This window comes from Perognathus longimembris, chromosome 25 (genome assembly GCF_023159225.1).
Source record: "Perognathus longimembris pacificus isolate PPM17 chromosome 25, ASM2315922v1, whole genome shotgun sequence".
NCBI lineage: Eukaryota > Metazoa > Chordata > Mammalia > Rodentia > Heteromyidae > Perognathus > Perognathus longimembris.
In genome coordinates, this window is record NC_063185.1 from 18,347,559 (window position 1) to 18,369,819 (window position 22,261).

At 45.5% G+C, this 22,261-nt stretch overlaps 1 protein-coding gene and 1 pseudogene across 2 annotated transcripts; both read right to left on the reverse strand.

Moving 5' to 3' along the window:
- Nucleotides 1-204: 204 nt before the first annotated feature.
- Nucleotides 205-15,420, reverse strand: Sox30 (SRY-box transcription factor 30). Of its 2 annotated transcripts, XM_048334132.1 has the most exons (5): nucleotides 14,331-15,420; nucleotides 11,342-11,581; nucleotides 9,644-9,823; nucleotides 3,494-3,986; nucleotides 205-586 (listed from the first exon to the last, which is right to left on the reverse strand). In XM_048334132.1, the coding sequence occupies exons 1-5, from the start codon at nucleotides 15,418-15,420 to the stop codon at nucleotides 205-207; spliced, it is 2,385 nt and encodes a 794-aa protein (XP_048190089.1). The 2 variants fall into 2 exon arrangements, with proteins under 2 accessions (XP_048190089.1, XP_048190090.1); XM_048334133.1 differs by lacking the exon at nucleotides 3,494-3,986 and having other exon boundaries at nucleotides 362-586.
- A 2,225-nt stretch (nucleotides 15,421-17,645) lies between these two features.
- Nucleotides 17,646-17,870, reverse strand: LOC125342088 (annotated as a pseudogene).
- Nucleotides 17,871-22,261: the final 4,391 nt, after the last annotated feature.

Below are 22,261 nucleotides of genomic sequence, written 5' to 3' on the forward strand. Positions count from 1 at the left end.
CGGGGGCGCAGATTTCAAAGTACAGACTGGGGACACCTTCCTCTGGTGGGCCGCCAGGCCTCCCGTGTGGCTAGTGAGCGCGTCGGAGCTGGGGCTGGCGTGTGGCTTGGACTCCTCGGGGGGCGGCTGGCACGGAGCAAGGCACTCGAGCCTGTCACACCAACGGACCCGGGGCGGGTTTGGGGGAAAGTTTATTCTCGCGAGTTATAAATTGCGGAGCACTTTTTCTTCTTCCTCCTCGTCACTGTCAGTGACGTTGACTTGCTGGATGCTGGAGGGGGTCGAGGTGGGGGCTGGGAAGACATTGTCCAGGGCGCCCATGTCCAGCTGGGGCACGGGGCTCAGGTAGCCGTCCCCGCAGTGGCCGTGGCTGTTATAGTACGCGGTCCCGTCCACGCTCTCACAGCCCCGGGAGTCCTCGCTGTGGGCGCGCTCGTCGGGGTAGTCTCTGAAAGGATAGTCTCTATTCAAAGCTGAAAACATAGCCTCGTGTTTTTGGTACCTGTCTTCGTAATAACCAAGGCATTCCGGCATCGAGCTTGGGAAATTCCCGTAGCCGAAGGGAGGCCGACTGTAAGGGCACGTGCTGCGAGAGAGAGGCACAACAAGGGTTAGGCCGTTCCTGCCCACTCCGCGCCTCGCCCCTTGCGTGGGGGCGGATCCGGTACGTCACTGCGTTCGCTTTGGGGCTTAGAGAGTCCCCAAGATCGGCCCTGTAACCTCCTCCGGCTCTCATCCCCGCTGGTCCCCACCCAAAGCTTATGGCAAGGCAGGCATCACTGAGGTCACCTCACTGCGTCCTCTTCCCTGGTGGTGACCTTAAGAGAGGAAACGGCTTAGGCGGCCCACGGCCTCTCGGGACGCCTCCCACCGGGTGAGGTTTGGAAGACACAGACACGCATCGTGCCACACGAAGAAATGAACAGTGAACGCCGAGACAGTGCTCCTCACTACTGTCTCAAGGAAGCTTGTGTGTGTGTGGGGGGGGAATCAAGGGCTCTAGGATATCATAGCCCTGGAACACAGGAGCGCAACTTGTTAAGTGATGATAGTAAATAAAAGAAAGAAGTGCTATTATTGCTATAAAGATCTAGAACTGATATTGTACTATGGTTTCAAAGATCTTTTTCTGCAAAGAATATTTTTAGAGGGCAGATGTAAAGAAAAGATTATCTTGCATTTTACAAACAGAGGTTTTTGTTTGACACAATAATTTATTCAACCTAGAAAGCATGCATGCTATTTCATGCTTTTTCTACAGTTTTCTTTACGTTTACAACTGCTTTGTAAAATTAGATCCAAGCTTAGCTGAAGGGAGAGGTAGAGAGGATTGGAATAAAGACCTCACTTTTTATTATACTATGTCTGAAGGTGTTTTTTTTAACACTAACAAAATACTGGGCATATGCACTCATCCTAGAAAAGGGAGAGTGACAAACTCATGTTTTGTTTTGTTCTGTTTGAAGGCAAGGCTGGTAGTTGCTCTTTTTAAGTATTATTCTCTTCTTCAAAGGTGCAGAACATCAACTGGGAAGAGGTATGGAAAGCCAAAGCAGGCACTGGGCTCAAGGACGTCACCTAGTGTTGGGTAACGCAATGACCAGATTCATTAGCAAAACCCGCGGCACTCTGAGGAGTGCTGGAGAGGAAAATGAGCAAGGTGTCCAACTGTAAATGGCAAGGAGAATTGGTAATCAGCCTAGAGAAAGCAAGCAGTCACAGCTCAAGTCACCTGAGCTTGTCCCTACAGGAACTGAGAAGGTACCCTTTGGGTCCCGGGGCTCCAGAAGTAGCTTCCAGCACAATGAGCCCCACCCCTGAATCACCCTGCAGGGTCTCTGTGTTCCGCAAGCTCACCTTCACGGCTGCCCATCCCTCAGGACGGTCCTGCCCCACCCTGTGGGTCACATCTACGGCTTCGGGAGCCATAGGTCCAGGAAGAAGGGGGCCAGCAAGCTCCCCTTCACATCCTCTGCCTTCGGGCCTCGGGTTGCCTGTGTTGGCCTCAAGGGACCTTCACAATCCAAACCTGAGATTGTGCCAGCTCCCCAGTGCTGCTGAGGTGAGCTCAGCACCGGAGGACAGGCTTTGCCAAGGGTGCCTCCTCCGCAGCGAGTTCCAAGGACAGAGGCCATCTACACGAGACACTCATAGGCACTGACAATGTTACTCAGAGCCAAAGAGGTCACCTGCAACCCAATACACTATGTATTGCCTTGGGAAAATTACCATCAGACCCGGAGGTAAAAGTCACAAACAGTTGTAAAGTAGTGCCAAGTTTAACTTTATAAAACTGAGCTGGGGGCTGGGAACATGGCCTAGTGGCAAGAGTCCTTGCCTCTTATACATGAAGCCCTGGGTTCGATTCCCCAGTACCACATATACAGAAACCGGTCAGAAGTGGTGCTGTGGCTCAAGTGGCAGAGTGCTAGCCTTGAGCAAAATGAAGCCAGGGACAGTGCTCAGGCCCTGAGTTCAAGGCCCAGGACTGGCAAAAAAAAAAAAGAAAAACACAAAAAAAACTGAGCTGGGCACCAGTGGCTCACACCTGTAATCCTAGCTCCTCAAGAGGCTGAAATCTAAGGATGGCAGTTCAAAGCCACCCTGGGCAGGAAAGGCCGTGAGACTCTTATCTCCAACAAGCTACTCAAAGAAAGCCAGAAGTGGCTCTGCCGCTCAAGCGGCAAGAGTGCTCACCTTGAGCCCAGGAACAGCGCCCAGACCTAAAGTTCAAGCCCCAGGACCGACCAGCGAAAATAAATTTATAAAACTGATCTCCCATTTTGAAAAACTCCATGTAACTTAATATTTATATCTAGTTACTGCATTGATATCAGTAAATGCAATAACATTAAATTTTAACAAAAATGATACAATTTATGTACAATGCATATTTCAATAGCAATCATTAGAAACAACAGGGATCAAAGAGAAAAAGATAGTTGGACTGGGGATGTGGCTTAGCGGTAGAGTGCCCGCCTTGCACGCATGAAGCCCTGGGGTCGATTCCTCAGCAGCATATAAACAGAAAAAGCTGGAAGTGGCGCTGTGGCTCAAGTGGTAGAGTGTTAGCCTTGAACAAAAAGAAGCCAGGGACAGTGCTCAGGCCCCGAGTCCAAGGCCCAGGACTGGCCAAAACCAAAATCAAACAAAAAAAAAGTAGGCAAGTGTTGTACCGAAGCCAGTGCATCCTGGTATAGCAGACACCGGCGCTCCAGCCCGGTGATGAGGGTCTGCACTCCACTGAGAAGTCTCATGACTTAGGCATGCACTTAAGTGTGAGAAGCACCCCGAGTTTACATGCTAATGGGATTTGACCCCATGATTAAGTTCCCTTATTTCCTTTGAAAAAACCCTCAGTTCACTGGCACCCCCATCCCTGTTAACTGCCTGGCTCCCAAGTGGCCCCTCGATCACGTTCCGCACAGGACTGAGCGAGGCCTCTTTTAAGTGCGTGAGAGAGTAAAGACGCGCCAGCTCCATGCTCACTTACCTTGATGGGAAGTAGTGAGGTCCGGGGAGGAAGTAGGGGTGATGGAAGGAGAACCGCGGCGGTGTTCCCAACAGCGTGGCGGGATGGCCGAGGGGGGTGGGCTGGTAGACGTGGGTGTGTGGGATGGAAGGTGCCTGGGGAATCGGGGCACTCCTGGGGCAAGTGGCCACGCCGGAATACTCCTTGGGAGGCTGGATGGTGGAGGGTGCGAATCTGGCGTGGGCAGGGCTGGCGCTGGTCGGAACCCTGTGGGTGGTGTCCAGGGACACCGGGGTGGGTCTCTTGATAGAGTGGCTGGCTCCAGAGGGCAGCCGGTGGCCGTCGGTTTGGGAAGGCCCAGCAAAGCGCGGAGGGGGCAGCGCTGGGCGGAGCGGCAGACTCGGAGCCTGGACAGCCACCTGCGCAGTGCTGGAGACGCTGGGCTGGAAAAGCGTGATGGGGCTGGGGCGCTGGACGGCAGGCGTGGGCAGCTGGATGGCAGGGGGGGGTTCGCCTTTAGACAGAAAGAGACCACGGGTCAGCCACGCGTTGGGTCACTGCAGGCTTTTCAGTCTTCAGTTAAAGTGAATGCACTATTCAAGCAGAGCCCTGCGCCTTGTCTAATGGCTTACCTAATGTTAGCATCTTAAACAATCACACTTCCTTCGGGATATTTTGAAAAAACTGAAGTCATCACTTCTAGTTTATTTGTGTGTGTGTGTGTGTGTGTGTGTGTGTGCGCGTGTACCAATACTTGAGCTTGAACTCAGAGCCGTAAGCCCTTGTGTGGGTCTTTTACTCAAGGCTGGTGCTCTACCAGTTGAACCACACCTTCACTTCTGGCTTTTTGCTAGTTGACTAGAGATTAAGGGTCCCTTGGATTTATTACCCTGGTTGGCATTGACCTTCGCTCTTCGGATCTCAGTCTCCCGAGTAGCTAGGATTACAGGCACGAGCTACTGGTGCTAGACTTATTTTTAATTTTTTTGCTTTTCCCAGTTAGACTCTAAGTGCCATGAAAAGAAGAAAAGAGAGACCTTTTCTGGTTTGTTTACAACTGTACAAGCCTGTGCAGAACCAATGACCATATTTCAGTTGCTAATGGAAGGACACATCATTCATCATTTTCTACAAAAGGAGGAGTGGAACTGAGGCGGGGGATGGTAATCAAGCATTCACTCAATTCAGAAATATCATTAAATCACTAACATGTGCCAAGATCAAAAGTCATATGCCAAGAGAGTTATATAGAAGCTCAGTATGCTGCATGTCAAAATCCAGGTTAGAATCCGAAATAGTCGAGTCCGATCAAGTGTAGGGATGGGAAAGACTTGAAACTGTGGATGAGATATAGAAAGTAGTGAGTCTGAAATGGTCACCTGTTTTCACCTTCTAGCACACAGCGAGATTCTAATTCCCACCCTTCCTAGCAGTTAGAGGGGCCATGAGACTAAAGGCCCCGGAATAGAAGCCGAAGTCCCGGCCGTGTGTCTCACTCACAGGGGCCTATGGGCGCCCCGATCTTCACAGATGAGAGCACGGAGGAGCACGGGGGGAGCCTGCCCGGGCCCTTGAATTACCTTTGGGAACAAAGCCCTATTTACCTATTGCAAACTCGCATTTCGGATTTTACATGCGCAAAAAATAAGCTTCACATGAAATGATTCTATTTTAGGGCTTGTTACAGCAGCTAGAACTGCTGCAGTTCAAGAGGCTGAAAGAAAAGAGAATATATAAAGTAACTCCTGCAGGTCTCAAACACCCCCTCGTGGAGAGGAAGAAAGCACGGGGCGCGCTGCAGCACCAGCAGGCTTTTGTGGAGTCGTCACGGGGATGAACAGTAGAGTGGGGAATGGCAGACACGGAGCACAGAGCAGAGTGTTTCAGAGGAAGGTACTATGGAAAGGAGAAGAGCGCGTGACGCGACAGGTGAGAAGGAATAGAGAGACTGATGGAGAACTGGTAAGAATAGTTTGGCCAACGCTAAGAAAAGTGGAGCCCAACATGATTTTGTATGGGACCACATGGTTTTCACCTCCCTGACTTAAGAAAATGTGTATTAAAGAACTGTATCACTCTATCAATGCTATGTTTTGAAGCCAGATTTGATTTTCTATGGATATAATGTTTTGCTAGAACACACCATAAAACCCAGGGGAAGGGGCTGGGAATATGGCCTAGTGGCAAGAGTGCTTGCCTCGTATACATGAAACCCTGGGTTCGATTCTCCAGCACCACATATATATATAGAAAAGGCCAGAAGAGACGCTGTGGCTCAAGTGGCAGAGTGCTACCCTTGAGCAAAAAGAAAAAAAAAAGAAGCCAGGGACAGTGCTCAGGCCCTGAGTTCACGCCCAGAACTGGCAAAAAAAAACCCAAAAAACAAAAAAACAAGAAAAACCCAGGGGAAATAGACTAAATAACCTTTTTTTCTGAATTATAACAGTACCAATATTTAAGAAATGCTTTCTTTTGTTCTGTTTACGTAGTAGCTAAACTAAAATGGCTACAACTAAACATTTTAAATGGTAGTAAACATTTTAAAATTAATAATTTAGAGAAAATGTTCCAATTCTGAAGCGTAAAAGGTGTAGGCTTTCACTGAGTTAAGATGAAATAAGGAAAACCAATTTAGGATTAAGAAGCAAAATGTAGAGAATACAATCATCAGAACATTCAAAAAAATGTGTGACATGATATTGAAAGCCCAGGCTAAAATAATTCTATAGCTTCAGCAAAAGTTGGTAAGCTTTTAATTGAATTTGAATCCTCATATGAATCAGGATGTTAACAGCACTGGCAATGAACATGTCTTAACACAAGCTAAAGAAAATCCTCGATGATTATGCTAGAAGCATTTTCAGAAACTAGAGACAATTTGGAATTGGCATTAAGTGTGAAACAGAGTAAATAAGTAATGCATTGGACATAAAAGCAATACCACACAAGAAAGTAACTACCAATTCAGTCAGGGAAACAGTAAAACCAGTTACATATGTATCTTTTTTTACAACTGCTTTATGGAGTCAAATCTTTGATATCCTTACATTTTCTCCCCAGCACAGTCTGGCCTATAATAGGTAATGAATATGTGTTATACACATGCACAGGGGCCAGGCATGAAGACACCGGACACAGACAGCCTCCCAAAGCAGGTGAACACCTAATATACATTCCAGTTTTCTAAGACAGTGGATGTCATAATGAGATACAGATGCTAGTATAATGATCTGCTGCAGGGCAAATGACTGCTAAGTAGAACAGTCTCAGTAAAATATACAAGGAACAAAAATAAGCTCCACAGTCAAATAACAGAGAAAGAGTGCTTTAAAAATTCAGGAATTAAATGTGTGAAATATGCAGTATAATCACAGTATGTTTGAATGTAAATTCCTGCCTAATGGGGAAAAGAAAAAAACACACCCTGAGGCGCTCCCATTCTTGGAAAAGAAATACTGGCTAGGGGAAAAAAAGGCTGATTAGACTAATCAACTTCTTTTTAAAAATCAAAGAAAAGTGGTTGTTTCATATGACAATGGCAAAAACAAAGAAAAAACATGTCCCCAAATCAGAAAGGTGTTATGGCTATCAAAACCTTGCCCAAATGTATAAAACAAATGAGCCCACATGTTGTAACTTTGTGCCAACAAAAATTCGGTAGCCAAAGCTGAGACTACAAAGTCCATACTAATTGATGTTTTAAATACTTTATCAGCAAGAAGAAAAGTTGGAAGTGTTGAGTCATAACTTATGAAAGACAACTGAAAAGACAAAACTCCTTCCTACTGAAGGACTTGAGATGATTCCTGAACCTTAATTAGTTCTCATAGCAGATAGTTTAAGTGCGTCAGATCAGTGACAAAATAATGGGGAATTCATAGGGTGTTGTTTTTAGCCAAACAGAAAACAAAGAATTAGAAAATAGGTAGCATTCACCTAAAAACTGTAGAGGAACTCAGAGGTGAAACAGGAATATTGGATTTAGCAAATGCAAATGGCTGCTGTGGGAGCATTTTTGTACATTAAAGAAGTAAGTAAGGGGGCTGGGGATATGGCCTAGTGGCAAGAGTGCTTGCCTTGTATACATGAAGCCCTGGGTTCAATTCCCCAGCACCACATATACAGAAAATGGCCAGAAGTGGCCACTGTGGCTCAAGTGGCAGAGTGCTAGCCTTGAGCGGGAAGAAGCCAGGGACAGTGCTCAGGCCCTGAGTCCAAGGCCCAGGACTGGCAAAAAAAAAAAAAAAAGAGAGAGAACTAAGCGAGTATCAGTTCTAGCTACTGGAAGTAACCATGAGCGTCCTAAGCTTAAGTTGGAGTTTTTACTTGAAAAGCTGGTCAAATCTAAGCAGTATTGTACTAATGCACAAAGCTTGCTAAAAATAATTTTTGCAATACTCCACGTTAGTTTTCACCAGAAATAAGGAATATTTTCTGTGTGGTTTTTTTTTTAAGGCTAACAGAAAAGTCAATGTCTTTGGTTACTGTTGTGCATAGTTCTGAAACTTCCTGTAAGTATGCCTACCGTACTTAAATACGACATAATTGTGCAAGAACCAATGCTAGAAGCTTCTAGTTATATATCTTTGTTTGGAATGACATAGAATTAGCAGCACTACCACTACCAATAAAGGATGATCATAAAGGCCTGATTGTGCGAGGACAGAACAAGGCAACACATCGGCTTGAACTTATGTAAGGGCTAACATAAAGGATGTCTTTTCAAAGGTCCTGGGAATTTACTAAACATCCCCCAGTTTTGTGTCCGTGCCTGGTCTGAGCGCCTCTCTGTTGCAGTTTCTTTGCTATCACTTCATTTGCAGGAGGATAACTATCGCGTGAGGCATGCAAACTTACTATCTTAAAGGAAACAGCCCTAGGCTCTGAAGACCACCTGTTCCTCCTCCTGTGCTCCAGGGATAAAGCGATAACTTCTCCGGGACTCCTCCCCGACAGAGACCACCTAACGGTCAGCGAAGCACTGTTTGAACTCTGCAGATCCTTCTCGTCCCAGCCCCCAGCTCTCTCTATAAAGGTGCACTGAAGTGCTGCCTTCCCATGGCTGCCTTGGAATAAACCTCCTTTCTCTGCCGTCACCATCTCTCTTGACGTGGCCTGTGTGGGCGAGTGCCCAGACCTAACTTGGGACTCCTGGACTTTAGACGTCTTGAAAGTGCCTTTGTTGCCAAGTAGATGCATTTAAAGAAAATAATGAAGATGCACAATATTCTAATAAGTCAATTTCTAAGATATCTAAAGCTCTCATAAAGGCAGATTTATTATCGGGAAGATGGGAATAGGTAGAAATGGGAGAGCAACTTGAGGTAAATTTGTCTTAGGTAGTGATAAGGCAAGTGATAGGAAGTGGTAGTGCTGAATGTTAATGCTCTCCTTAGAGATGGTTCTACAAATCAGGGAGTGACAGGACTCTGCATTAAGATACAGTGTTCTTAATATCAGATTCCTATAGTCAACAGAAACTCTGTAAAGAACTAAGAATGGAGAAAAATTACAGAGATGATACAATAGATAATAAGATAAATGGAACAAACATTGGTTAAAAATGAACTGCTTCCCGAGGAGAGGGGCTAGGTTGTGAGGGACGGCCGAGAATAAGGAAGGGGGCAGCATCCATCAAGATGGAGGGCACTTACTCATTCATTTGTGGCCCGTAATCCCTTTACATGACTAAAGATAACAAAATGTAATTTAAAAATAAATAAAATGTTATTTTAAAAAGTGAGTCACTTCCATTGCTTTTCTAGAATGTTGGGGGAAGAGCCTTTAACTGATCATCAATACCATCACTAAGTTCCAGAACAGGATGCCTCTTACCCAATTAGCAAGGCATTCTTTTAGGCTGAGAATCAAAAGCCGCTCCTATTTCTTACTGAATTACCTCAGCCATTTCCCACATCATTGGACTAATCTAGAGGCTCATCCTGACTTGCTTAAAAGGGCTGAGGGTTTATATCTGGATAAGTTAAGTTGATATCTTCTCAACTTGTTTTCCTCATCCTATTTAACATCCTCATTTTCTTCTTGACTTTTCCTGCTTAATTTTGTTGCTCTGAATTCTGAGTCTAACAGAAACCAAATTTCATTGCAATAGGTATGACTCTTTTTCACACAGGGACTTAAAAACAGGAATCTACAATAAAATTCACTCACCAACTGGATGAGGGATGGTGTTCTGTAGGCTGGGAATTACCACAGAATAGGTAGGTGACCGATAAGGATAAATTGTTGTAGGATTTGTTGAGATAATATTCTGTGTGGTACCAGAAAATACGTTAGAAACGCTTAGAGGGAAGCGTTTTCGCTTCCCTGGACGAGGCTGATAAACCCAACCTATAGGAAAAGATAGACTTTTTAATAGAAATATATACTACGACTTAGCCTTTTCATACTAGATACAATTCCTCTCATATTAAAAATGCAAAGCACTTCAAGGATTTTAATAGGTTACTGTCAAAAGTATATTTTCAGCTTTAGGATACTATTTCTGTGGATGACTTCTCCATTTTGTATTTTAAGTCTGTCTACCTAGTTCCTAACTAGTTGCCAACTTCATAATCTATAATTCAAAGGAAGGCCAAATGCCTTACACATTCAGGGATACATACTGAATCTGTAGGAGGGTCTACATCACTGACATTGATCCCAAAGCCTTTCTTTCCTGTACTTACAAAACAATGCCCCAGAAACACATTTTTTCATCTCCTGTTTCCTCACTTTCTTTAAGATACAATTGTCTATTTCTTACAATGAAATAATCAGTCACTATTTTTCTATCTAGCGCAGGAAGAATGATTGGCTTTAACAATCTCCAAAACCACAAACAACTCCATTTCCTTCCAAAGTCAAGAGGGAAGAGTTAGGGTTGTAGTTACTATAGAATCAGAAGAACCAATGCTTCCCTCCATTGTTTGCCTCCGACCCTCCCTCCTAAAAACTGCTTGAGTTTCAGAAAAACGCAGGTTGTCAGGCCACCCATGGTTATGTTAGTCCTACCACCTTTTCCACAAACTTAATCTTAGTGTCTTTACTACTGGGAAGGAATCAGACTCATTTCAAACTCTGTATGTCAATCAGAAAAGACTATGTTTTGATAATCATACTAAGATGGAACATGGTGGTGATCGCTGTATTCTCATGATCTCAAAGCATATTCTTTAATGTTTTCCGATCACTATGATTTTCATATGTCCAGTATATTTTCAAATGCACCTTTTACCTTAGAAGTATGATTTACCTCCATCCCATTTCTACCATCCATTTAAGATCAATCCATCCATCTTTCTTTTTTTCTTTTGCCAGTCCTGGGGTTTGAACTCAGGGCCTGAGCACCGTCCCTGGCTTTTATTTTTTGCGCAAGGCTAACTAACACTCTACCACTTGAGCCACAGCGCCAGTTCCAGCTTTTTCTGTTTGTGTGTTGCTGAGGAATCAAACCCGGGGCTTCATGCATGCTAGGCAAGCACTCTACCTCTAAGCCACATTCCCAGCCCCAATCCATCATCTTAAAAGTAACTCTGAGTGAGTTTCCTTATGCTATCTTTATACCAATACCGTGTATTTTGATATTATTTACCCTCCATCTCAAAACTTGAGTAGAACGGGATTGCCCCTGGTTTATATTAATTGGGATGAAACCACGTATTCTCCAAATTGGTTCTTTTTAAGGAAATGTATCCCTATTATTCACTCTATCATTACTACAAGACTAGCCATTACTCTTTCTTATACATATGGGATTATGAAAAAAGTTATACATTTTTGTCTCCCAATCTCACCCTAACTTAAGTCTTTACTGAAATAAACTGAAAGGCAATTAGAAAGGGGCTTTGGTTCATTTTGCTGGATTACCAGGAAATTCCTCTCTGTGCTTTTCTTTAATCTTTTGCGCTTCGTCATAGTAAGGTTTCTTTTGTTCTTCGCTAAGTTTGTTCCACTCTAACCCGAGCTGGACACTGATTTCTGCGTTGTTGGCGGCTGGGTTGGCTTTGGCTAGTGCTGGCCGGTGGATTCTTGCCCAAACCATGAATGCATTCATGGGTCGCTTCACATGGCCATTTCTGTCCTTACTGAAGGGAGTATCTGGTATTCCTACATGACAAAAATTGAGACTAAATTAATGTCACATACACACACTATTCCTAAAGACAAATGTACCTTTATCTACGTTTATGTTTTAAGTACCTGAAAGCACACGTCAATATAGTGAAACCTCCAATATCCCAGGATTCCTTACAACTCCTGAACTCAGCATTCTAAACTGCAGCTTAGAATGACTCCAAAAGAGAATATTGTTGAATACTGAGAAATAATGTGAATCACCTCTTGAAGTATTGGACCTTTAGTTTGTTTTCTACTAAACATAGTCATCATGGGGCCATTCATGACTATAAACTGAGCACCAAATAGCTGTTGGGCAAATGTTTGAGGAAACTGCTGTAAGTGTGCTTTAGTGCAAAAAATCTCAATACTATATTACTTATAATTTACTTGAAGGTGAAAGTCCTACCAAAATCAGTCACCAATATCATCAGTTCCAAGTCCTGAGAGGAAAATAAGTGACTTTTTGAGAGCTAGGGAGCTTGTTGCAATGACCAGGAAGGAAACTGGCTAAATTCACACCTCTATGCAGTTCATACAAAATACAGACTATGTCAGGTGCCAGCGGCTTATACTTATAATCCTAGCTACTCCAGAGGCTGAGATCCAAAGCCAGATTGTGCTTCAAGGAAAAAGAAAACTAGAGATATGGCTCAAGTGATACAGTACTGGCTAAGTAAGGAAAAGTTAAGCAAGTCTAAGGCCTTACATTCAAATCCTGGTACCAGAAAAAGTGTATAGCCTATGAGCTTCTAATATTGCTTCTGCTTATTTTGTTATTGTTCAATATGTACAAAATTTAAAATATGAAGCTGTTAAAATATTTTGTATAAAGAAAGATTTTCTATTATTTCGTTTAGAAAATGAAAAACAGTCTAAAAACTGCTGAAAATTACATGCTAGGTGGGAGAGTGGGCAGTAAGAATCACTAAACAAAGAAGGGAGTAAAAGAGGATGGATATGGTAAAAGATTGTTTGCATCTATGAAACTAGAATAATAAAACTTAAAATGGCTTTACGAATTGGGGGTGGAAAGGGAGAGTGATGAGATAAGATTAGCTGGGATTTATTTATACATGTGTGGAAATCTTGCAGTGAAACAATCCCCCCCTTGTACAATAATGTATGCTAACTAAAAAAATAATCCATAAAGAAAATAAATACTAGCAAGGAGCCAGTGGCTCATGCCTATAATCTTAGCTACTCAGGAGGCTGCGATCTGAGGACTGAGGTTCAAAGCCATCCTAGGCACACAAAACCAGTCAAGACAGGAAAGTCTCTGAGACTTTTATCTCCAATTAACTATCCAAAAGCCAGAAGCAGAGCTGTGGCTCAAGTGGTAGAGCGACAGCACCCAGCCCTTGAGTTCAGTCCTAACGACTGGCCAAAAGAAGGGAAGAAAAAGAAATTTTAAAAGATACATGAAAATATGAACTGAAGATTAATATGATCTTCCAAAGCATTTGTTAGCATAATGGACTAATTTTTAATGACTCAGCAATGTATTTGGAAATACTGGCAACAAATCATGTGTAACCACCATTTTGCTGCTGTAGTCATTTAAGTAAAAACAATTCCAGCTTTTCCTACAGTATTTCCATTCTTAATATTAGTGATAGCTTTCGGATTACAAAAATTTTACACCGAATCATGTATTCTTTTCTTCTACAAAATGTTTACTAATTGTCTGAAAAGATAACTTCCACAATCAGTAGAAACTTTCCCATTAAATCATAATTTTTTAAAAACGAAACAAAAGTTTCTTCCATTTCTTGACATACATCAAGGTGCTATCATTGGGTATTTTAGGTGTTATTCACAACGTGTAAACTGAAGGCTTTGTATCATCTATGGCAAGAATATTTCTATTTTCATGAAGAATTATTTTTTTTTTATAAAACTCTTTAGTTTTCATACATTGACATGAATTGAAACCCTTTTGTATGTGTGTGTGGGGGGGGGATGTTTGTGCTGGTCCTGGGGCGTGAACTAGGACCCTGGCTACTGCCATCCCTGAGCTTTTGTGTTCAAGGCGAGCACTACCACTCGATCCACGGCTCTAGTTCCAGGTTTTCTGGTGCTTAGTTAGTTGGAAGTAAGAGTCTCGCGGACTTTCCCTGCCCTGCTGCCTACGCTTTGAACAGGGACCCTCAAATCTCAGGCTCCCCCAGGAGCTAGGATGACAGGTTTTTGAGCCACCGGCGCCCCCACCGAAGCCCATACGAACATTCTTAACGCTACCGAATCTCGGTAGGCACCGGGGGCTCACGCCTGTCATCCTTGCTACCTAGGAGGCTGAGAGCTGAGGGGATCGCAGTTCAAAGCCGGGCCGGACGGGAAAGTCTGCGAAACTCCTCACCTAAGAGAACAAAGGCGGGGGGGGGGGGGGGGCGAGCATTGCAGTCATTGTCGTCCATGTACACATGTGTATATATAGTACGTGAAAACTCAACTGGGCAACTTGGGGGTGGGCATGGGAGGGGGGAGGGACGACGAGCAAGAATGATGGAAGGGGTGGTGGGGTGGGCGCGGATCGGGACGCACGGGACGTGACCCGACGCGGCACGGAGGACTTCACGGTGCACGTGGAGATGCCTGCGTGGCTGCTGCTGAGTCTGAAGCTCGGTGGCGGGGGTGGGGGGGGGGTGGCGGAGGTGCGTCCGGGGCTGGGGTGGGTAGGTGGTGGGGTCGGGCCTGCCCCGGCCCGGGCCCCCGGCGTCGTCGGCGTCGGCGGGGGTACCTGCGTCCGAGGGGAGCACGGTGAGCGGGACGTCCTTGGTTTCGATTTTGACCGACGGCTCCAGCAGGGACTGCATCTTGATGGGCACCGGCGTGAGGGGGACCTTGGTCAGCCGGATCAGCTCGGAGGGCGGGGGCGCCTGGAACTGGAGGCGGGCCCCGGGGGGCACCGCGTGCAGCGTCAGCGGGAGCCGGAGGTCCGGCTGGGCCGGGGGCGGCTGGGGCTGCAGCGGCGGCGGCGGCGGCGGCGGCGGCGCGAAGGCGCCCGGGGGCGGCGGCGGCGGCGCCAGGATGACCTCCTTGCCCCCGCCGTGCATCAGGCCATTGGCCAGGGCGTCGGGGCCCAGCCGGAAGTCCTCGTGGAGCCGGTCGGGCTCCTCCGTCTTGACGATGCCCTCCCCGATGGCCACCAGCGCCCGGCCGCCGTCGCCGCCCGTCGCCGCGTCCCGCAGGGCCTCCTCCGCCGCCTTCTCGTCGGCGCGGCGGCCGTCGAGCGCCAGCCCGGCGTGGTCCATGCGGGCGGCCGCCCTGGCCGCTCTAGCGCCGCCGCCCGTCTCGATGACCCTCCGGGGTCCCAGCGCCGCCGCCAGGTCCAGGCCGCCGGGCCCCGGCTCGGGCAGCTCGGCTTTGACCTGCAGCGCCCCCCGGGGCGGCCCGGGGCGGGAGTCCGGCCTGCAGGGGGCGCCCTCGGGCAGGAGGGGCGGCGGCGGCGGCGGCAACAGCAGCAGCTCGGGACCCAGCTGCAGCAACCGCGCCTGCGCAGACGAGGCCACCAGGCCGTCGTCCGGGACCGGAGACAAGAGCGGCCCCGACGGCAGCAGCAGCACCTGTTCCGGTTTCATCTGCAGCAGCCGCCGGGTCACGGGCTGGACGCCCGACGTCGGGCCTTCCCCGCCCGACGGGGCCACCGTCGTCATGGCGGCCGCGCACGGGGCAGGTGGCGGCGGCGACGACGACGACGGAGGCTCGGCGGCCGCCGTGTGAAAGCAGGTGCCCTCGACCGGCGGCGGGGGCGGACCGGGGCGCCGCGGGGTGGCCCGTGGCGGTTGGCGCGGCCGAGGCGGCGGCGGCTCTGACCGGACCCTCTCCATGGAGGGGGAGGGGGCGGCCCGGCCCGGTCCCGGCCGGATTATGAGCTCAGCCGTTCCGTTGGCGGCCTTTTCTCCCCCTCCCCCCTTTCGGTTAGGACCCTTCCAAGCCCTTTATTACCCAGAACCCTACGCGGTTCAAAAGACGCCGCCGCGCCTTTTACGTCGTCACCCTCGCCCAATCAGGAGCGGCCGGGGAACACCCCCCGCCCCCGGCCGGCCAATCACAGGCGCGCGCCTCGGCTGCGCCCGCCTCCCCCCCCCCCCCGCTCCCGCGCCTCGTGTTCCCACCCTCGAATTGGCCGCCACTACCCCGGGGCCCCGCGGCACGTGCGGCCCCATTTTCTCCCCTCCGACTCCCGCGTTCTCTTCCACGCGTCGTCCAGGGTTACCTCTCTCCCGCGCCCGCCCGGAGCGCTGACAATGGCGTTGCCCGGGAAACGGGGGTGGGGTGGGGAGGATGAACCTAGGGGCGTCCGGGGCCCGCCCGGAGAGTCAGGCCCGCGCCTCTCCAGGATGAACAGGCCGAGTCCCAATAAAGCTTTATTGGCCACACGACAGGTGCCCGGGGCAACTGTGAGTCACGCTTTGCCATTGAGTGCATCGAGGACTCCCACCGATTCCCAAGCCAATCCGCCTTCCTGGAGAGACGCCGCCGGTCACCACTTCATCGTTTACTCCACCCAGGGTGCTATTTTAGGGATTTCAGCTCGTTAGACATGAAAGCTGCTGGTTGGTAGTTTTCTTCCTTCTTCTTTTTGCCAGTCCTGGGCCTTGGACTCAGGGTCTGAGCACTGTCCCTGGCTTCTTCTTGCTCAAGGCTAGCACTCTGCCACTTGAGCCACAGCGCCGCTTCTGGCCATTTTCTGTATATGTGGTGCCGGGGACTCGAACCCAGGGCTTCATGTATACGAGGCAAGCACTCTTGCCACTAGGCCATATCCCCAGCCCCACTTTTTGGTTTTTTCTTTGTGGCAGAGTCTCAGGCATGTCCCACTGTACCTAGCCATTGTTTTCTTTCTGATTTCTTATTATTATCTGTAAGTAGTTGTACAAAGAAGTTTCAATTAAACATGTCATTTTTGAGGACAGTGAAAATTCATCAGTATTTCTGCCAGGAACTTTTTTAAAATTATTATTTCCTGCTCTGGCTCTTCCTTGGTTTATTAAATGGAAGGCTTATTTATTATTTAGATTATTGGCTTTAAATCTGCTCTCTTAAAACTGTGTATGTTTCCCTCCGTGTCTTACTGTACCTACTTTGCATTCGTTTTGAAACGTTGTGAGTTTATTTCATTCAGATATTTTTCTCATATTCCTGGTGATTTCCTCTGACCCAACAGTTGTTTAGAAGAAGCATGTTTATTTCTCATCTACATGGAGATTGTGATTTTTTTCTATTATCGATTTCTAGTTTCATTCCATTTTAGCCAAAGAACATGCTTATAAATGTACTGTGACTAATTTATCTTGCATATTGTCCATTCTGAAGAATACTTCATCTGTGTATTAGTCTACTGTTGTTGGCTAGAGTGTTTTCAACTAGAATAATAACTGATATAATGGTCTAATAATGATTGACAATGATGCTTAAGAATTCTGCATATCAGTTCTGGCTTACTATCCAATTAGATTATCAATTAACCAGAAAGAAATATTGAAATATCCAAAATTGAATTTTCCTCCTTTCAGTGTTGGCTCCACATATTTTTGGACAACTTTTATATGCAGATAGGTTTGTAAGCACTTTTTGATTAATGAGCCCTTTTGTCATTATGGAATATTCCTTTCAGTCGCTAGTGACTTTTCTTGTATTAATGTACCATTTTCTAGATTTCTTATAGTTGCAGTTTGATTTATGTATCTTTCCACATACTACTGTTTTCAGTCTACTGAATTTTAAAGTATTTCTCCTATAAGACAAAATGCGTGTTTAATATTTTCCTACCCATTTGGCAATTCCACTCGGTCTGGGACTTCCCCTTACAAGTGTTGGAATACCTTCTCATTACTCTGCAAGGCTCTGAAGTTCTCTCTTCATTTCAGTCTTGTCTCACCTGTTCTTCAGATTGCATAATTTGTTATCTGTCTTCAAGCTTTCCAATTTCTGTGACTATTGCCAAAGTTTATGAAAAAAAAGTCAACTATAAAAATGCACATACCAAATTTTATACAGTTAAGTAGTCTTTTGGAGAGGGGAGGCAGATTTCTCTGATTAGCTGTCATTTTTAAAGTCGTTCCAAGACTTCTAACACGATGATACTATTTCCTCGTATAACCACCATCCCAGTATTGTTCTGGTGCCCACTTGTAGCCATTCCACACATTCATCTATCACCAGTTCATAAATGGATCAAATCTACGCAGGACATGTCTGCCATCATTTAATTTCAAAGATAGCTTCTTATCCATAAAATTTTTTTTTTTAGCTCGGGTGGGTGAGATTGTCACATGATGTCTACTCAGAGGGCTGAGATGCTTTGGAACCAAAATTGCTGCCTGCTTCATGCGCCAGCAGCAGAAATGACTGTTGGTCTAATGTCACTGCCCTCAAATTTTTTTTTACTATCTCAGTTTTGCTGGTAAGTGACTAAATTTTATTTCAATTGTACTTTCTTTTTTGTCGGTTGTGGCACTTGGACTCAGGGCCTGGGCGCTGTCCCTGAGCTCTTTTTGCTCAAGGCTAGTGCTCTACCACTTTGAGTCACAGCGCCACTTCCACTTTTGAGTGATTGGCATCTCACAGGGACTTTGCTGTCTGGGCTGGCTTTGAACCACAATCCTTAGATTTCAGTCTCCTGAGTAGCTAGGATTACAGGTGTGAGCCACTGGCACCCGGCAAATCATATTTTTCAACTCTAAAGTGTGAACTTTTACTATTGTTTTATTTATGTTTACTGTTCTATGTATTTATGTTTACTGTTCTAGTTTAATGCTTCAAAAGGTTTTCTTTTTAAAAAATGTTTTAGGGGGCTGGGGATATGGCCTAGTGGCAAGAGTGCTTGCCTCATATACATGAAGCCCTGGGTTCGATTCCCCAGCACCACATATACAGGAAACGGCCAGAAGTGGCGCTGTGGCTCAAGTGGCAGAGTGCTAGCCTTGAGCAAGAAGAAGCCAGGGACAGTGCTCAGGCCCTGAGTCCAAGGCCCAGGACTGGCAAAAAAAAAAAAAAAAAAGTTTTAAAGTTTTTGTCATAACTAGCATCTTGGCTCCACTTAGAATATGTTTCTATTCGTGTATGCTTTTGATTTTGTAAGAGTTTGATAGATTTTTGTTCTCTTTACTCATCTCTCAAAGAAGGGTATCAATAAGGGTCAAACAATGAAAGTTACCTAGCAGGAGGTAGTATCTATTTAATAACTAAAATCTACCTTCGTTGGTCATTTCTGTCAGATTTCTTCTGGGGTTTTGTTTTGATGGTGGTACTTGGGTTTGAACTCAGGGCCTTTAGTTTGGTTGGCTTGCTTGCTTAGCTGTTACACCACCACTTGAGCCATGCCTCTAGTGCGGCATTTTGCTGGTTATTTTGGAGATGGATTCTCAGACTTTTCTCCCCGGGCTGTCCTCAAGCTTAACCTCCTAATGAGCTAGGATTACAGGTCAGTTTCATCCTTCCTTTCTAGTTTTCTTTCCCTTTCTCCTTCCCTCTCCTTTCTTTCCTTCCTTCCTGTATTTCCTTCTCCTTTGTAAAGTTTTCACAGAGATTTACTCTAGTAAGACAGGGTTAAAGAAGGAGACATCGAGAAATTCCCTGCTTCTCAAGCAGGCAATGGAGTTAGACTCTTCAGCTTTCTTGCCAGTATGCTAAGTAGCGCAATATGTCTGTACTCAGAACCTTGGCGTGTGACTTTATTTGGAAATAGGGTGTCTGGAGATGTATTCCCTTAAGGATTCGGATGAGATCACACTGGATTTTGGTGAACTCTTAAGTCCAGTGACAAGTGCCCTTATAAGGAGGAAACAAGAAAATGTAAAGATGTAGACGGAGATTAGATATTTACAAGCTGAAGAATGCCAAGAATGATTAGGAGCTAATAGAAGTTGGGAAAGAGGTATTTAACAGATTTCTCCCTCAGAAAAAAATGGTTTTCGACCACAGTTTAATTTTGAAACACCAGTTTCTAGAACTGTGACAAAATAAATGTTATTTTAATCCACCCAGCATGTGGTACTTTCTTCCAGCATCCCTAGAAAACTAATATATCCTCTTTTTTTTCTCCTCTCCTCACAGTGACTTTTTTGTATGGTAAGACCTTATGATCCCTAACTCCTTGAGTTTCAGCTAAAATGATGTCATATTGTCCGTGACTCATCATTCATTTGCTTCTGAGACCCTATGTTGAACCACGATTTGTGTGTTTATGTATGTGTGCTGGTAATGGGGCTTAGACTCAGGGTCTCACGTTCTTGCTTAGTTATCTCACGCTCAGCAAGCAGTCTATCACTTAAGCCATGACTCCCAAGTCCAGGGTTTCTTGATGGCTGGTCAGAGATAAGAGTCTTGAGGATTTCTCTGTCTGGGCAAGCTTGGAACTTCAGTCTTCAGAGCTCAGGCTCCTGAGAAACTAAGATGACAGGCGTGAGCCACGACCCCTGCGTCCACCTTGTTGCTGGCTAACTGGACAGAAGTCTCAAGGATCTCTCTGCCTGGTTGAGAATCAAGCCTGGTTAACTAGGAATATGGAGATGAATCTTCTGCGGCTGTTCACCCTGAAAAATGTATAAGCACATTGAGCTTGTACTGGTGATGAGTGAAATCCAAGGTTGTAGGAACTGCCGGCATTTAATGCTCTTGAAAATGAAAACATGTTGGAGAGGAAAAACATTCCCTTAATGGTGTGAACGGATGCAGTGTCGCGATGCGATGGTCTGCGGGCTCTCACATCCTTCCAAGCCCTTCCCATCTCCACAGCTCTTCAAGAACTGCTTGCTCGGTGGCAAACTATGCCAAAAGCATTAAGAGAGGAAGGTCCGTGCATTGGTGTTCAAGGAGCCAGTTTCCCCCCAATTATCCAAAAAGGTCATAAACATCAAGCTAGGGACGTAGTATTTATCATTCACCTTTTTTCCCATTGCTAAAGTAAAAGATGATCTTACGGAGTTTAGAACATAATTCTTCCCATTCTTCCAATTTTTATTGGATTTTCATCCATCTTTAATTTCCACTGCATGGCAATAGGTGACAATACAGGCCAAAGAGAAAGCAGTCCACATTCCAGATTGCATTTTGCAAAAAGCATGAAGATTTGAAATCAACTTATTCAATGGAACAGTTCAGGCACTGGAAAATATGAAACACATCTTCCTGTTTCATTCTGGATATCTAGTTATGGGCCCGTTCAGAGCTAAATTATTACACAGCATTCACTATGCAGCCCTATAAATAACTCCTAGTTCTGTGGTAGAATTTTTATTTAATTAAACATGACTCTACTTTTGTATCTATAACAATCTGTGTTATTTCAAAATATCTCAATGCTTTGCTCTTTCTAAAAACAAAAAACCTTGATTTAAGACTTCAAGTATTTTTAAAACAAACTTTAAAAAAAAATCCCTCCCTCCCTCTTTCTCTCTTTAATTGTGCCTGTACAGGGGCTTGGAAGTGGCTCTGTGGCTCAAGTGGTAGAGTGCTGAAGAGCTCAGGGACAGCACCCAGGCGGAGTTTAAGCCCAACAACCAAGAAAAAAAAAAAAAGAAAGAAAAAATTGCCCATACCGTACTGGGGCTTGAACTCAGGGCCTGGGTACTGGTCCTTTTGTTTTATCCACTCAAGGCTAGCACTGTACCATTGAGCCACAGCACCATTTGTCTTTTTGCTGGTTAATTGGAGGTAAGAGTCAGACAGACTTTCCTGCTTAGGCTGGCTGCAAACTGCTATCCGCAGATCTCAGCCTCCTTGAGTAGTTAGGATTCCAGGCAAGAGCCACCAAGCTAATTAATGCTTTCCTCTTGATGAGCACTGAACATCTAAGCTATCAACAGAGACTCAATTGGCACAGACGCTCCCAGCTTTCACTCTTTATGTCTTTGGCCAGATTTTTTAATTTTTCCGGAGCCATAAGCAGCACCATCAAGGCCCAAGTCCTTAGGTTTATGCTTGTTATTCTTTCTCCTTCATCCTATCCACCATCTCTTTTTTTGGAACTTTGCATGTTCCACAATCCACTTTGCATACAGCATTCACACTCCTGAGTTTACTCAAAATGTCATCCTATTCTCTCTGAAGTTCATTCCATCTATATGAATGGCTTGATTCCATTCCAAGCCAATAAGCAGGATGTTGAACAAGATGTCTGAATTAGTTTTCCTCTTGTCTAAAAAGCCGATAAAAGGCATATAGCTGAGAAAGTGAGATACCCACTGGTCAGCTATGTTCAGAGACCCTAATGGTTGCTCTGTAGTTAGATACACCTACTTTCTTAAAGGGCCTGCTGAATAAAGCAGTCTGGCCATGACAGCTTTATTTTTTAGTAAAAGTGATAGAAAAATTGATTAGGAAAGGGATATACTTTCAATAGACTGAAAGCAGATCATCTTTAGGGAGAGCAGGACGATGACTTTTAGTCCCACAAGTTTTTATTGAAGCTTAAAGGGTTTTTCTCTTTCACCAGTAGGCTTTGTTTCTGGGATAAGATGCCCCAGTTAGATCCATGTTGGAGGGGATGACAGGTGGAAGTCTGTGATAAGATCCTTTTTTTTTTTTTCCTGGCCAATGCTGTGTTTAATGGAATTGCTAGGTAGGAAGAAAAAAGAACACAGAAGGACAGGCAGTATGAAAATTTTTATTAAATTTATTACTATTTATAACCCCAATGAATCGAGACTAATTTTTTTAACCAGT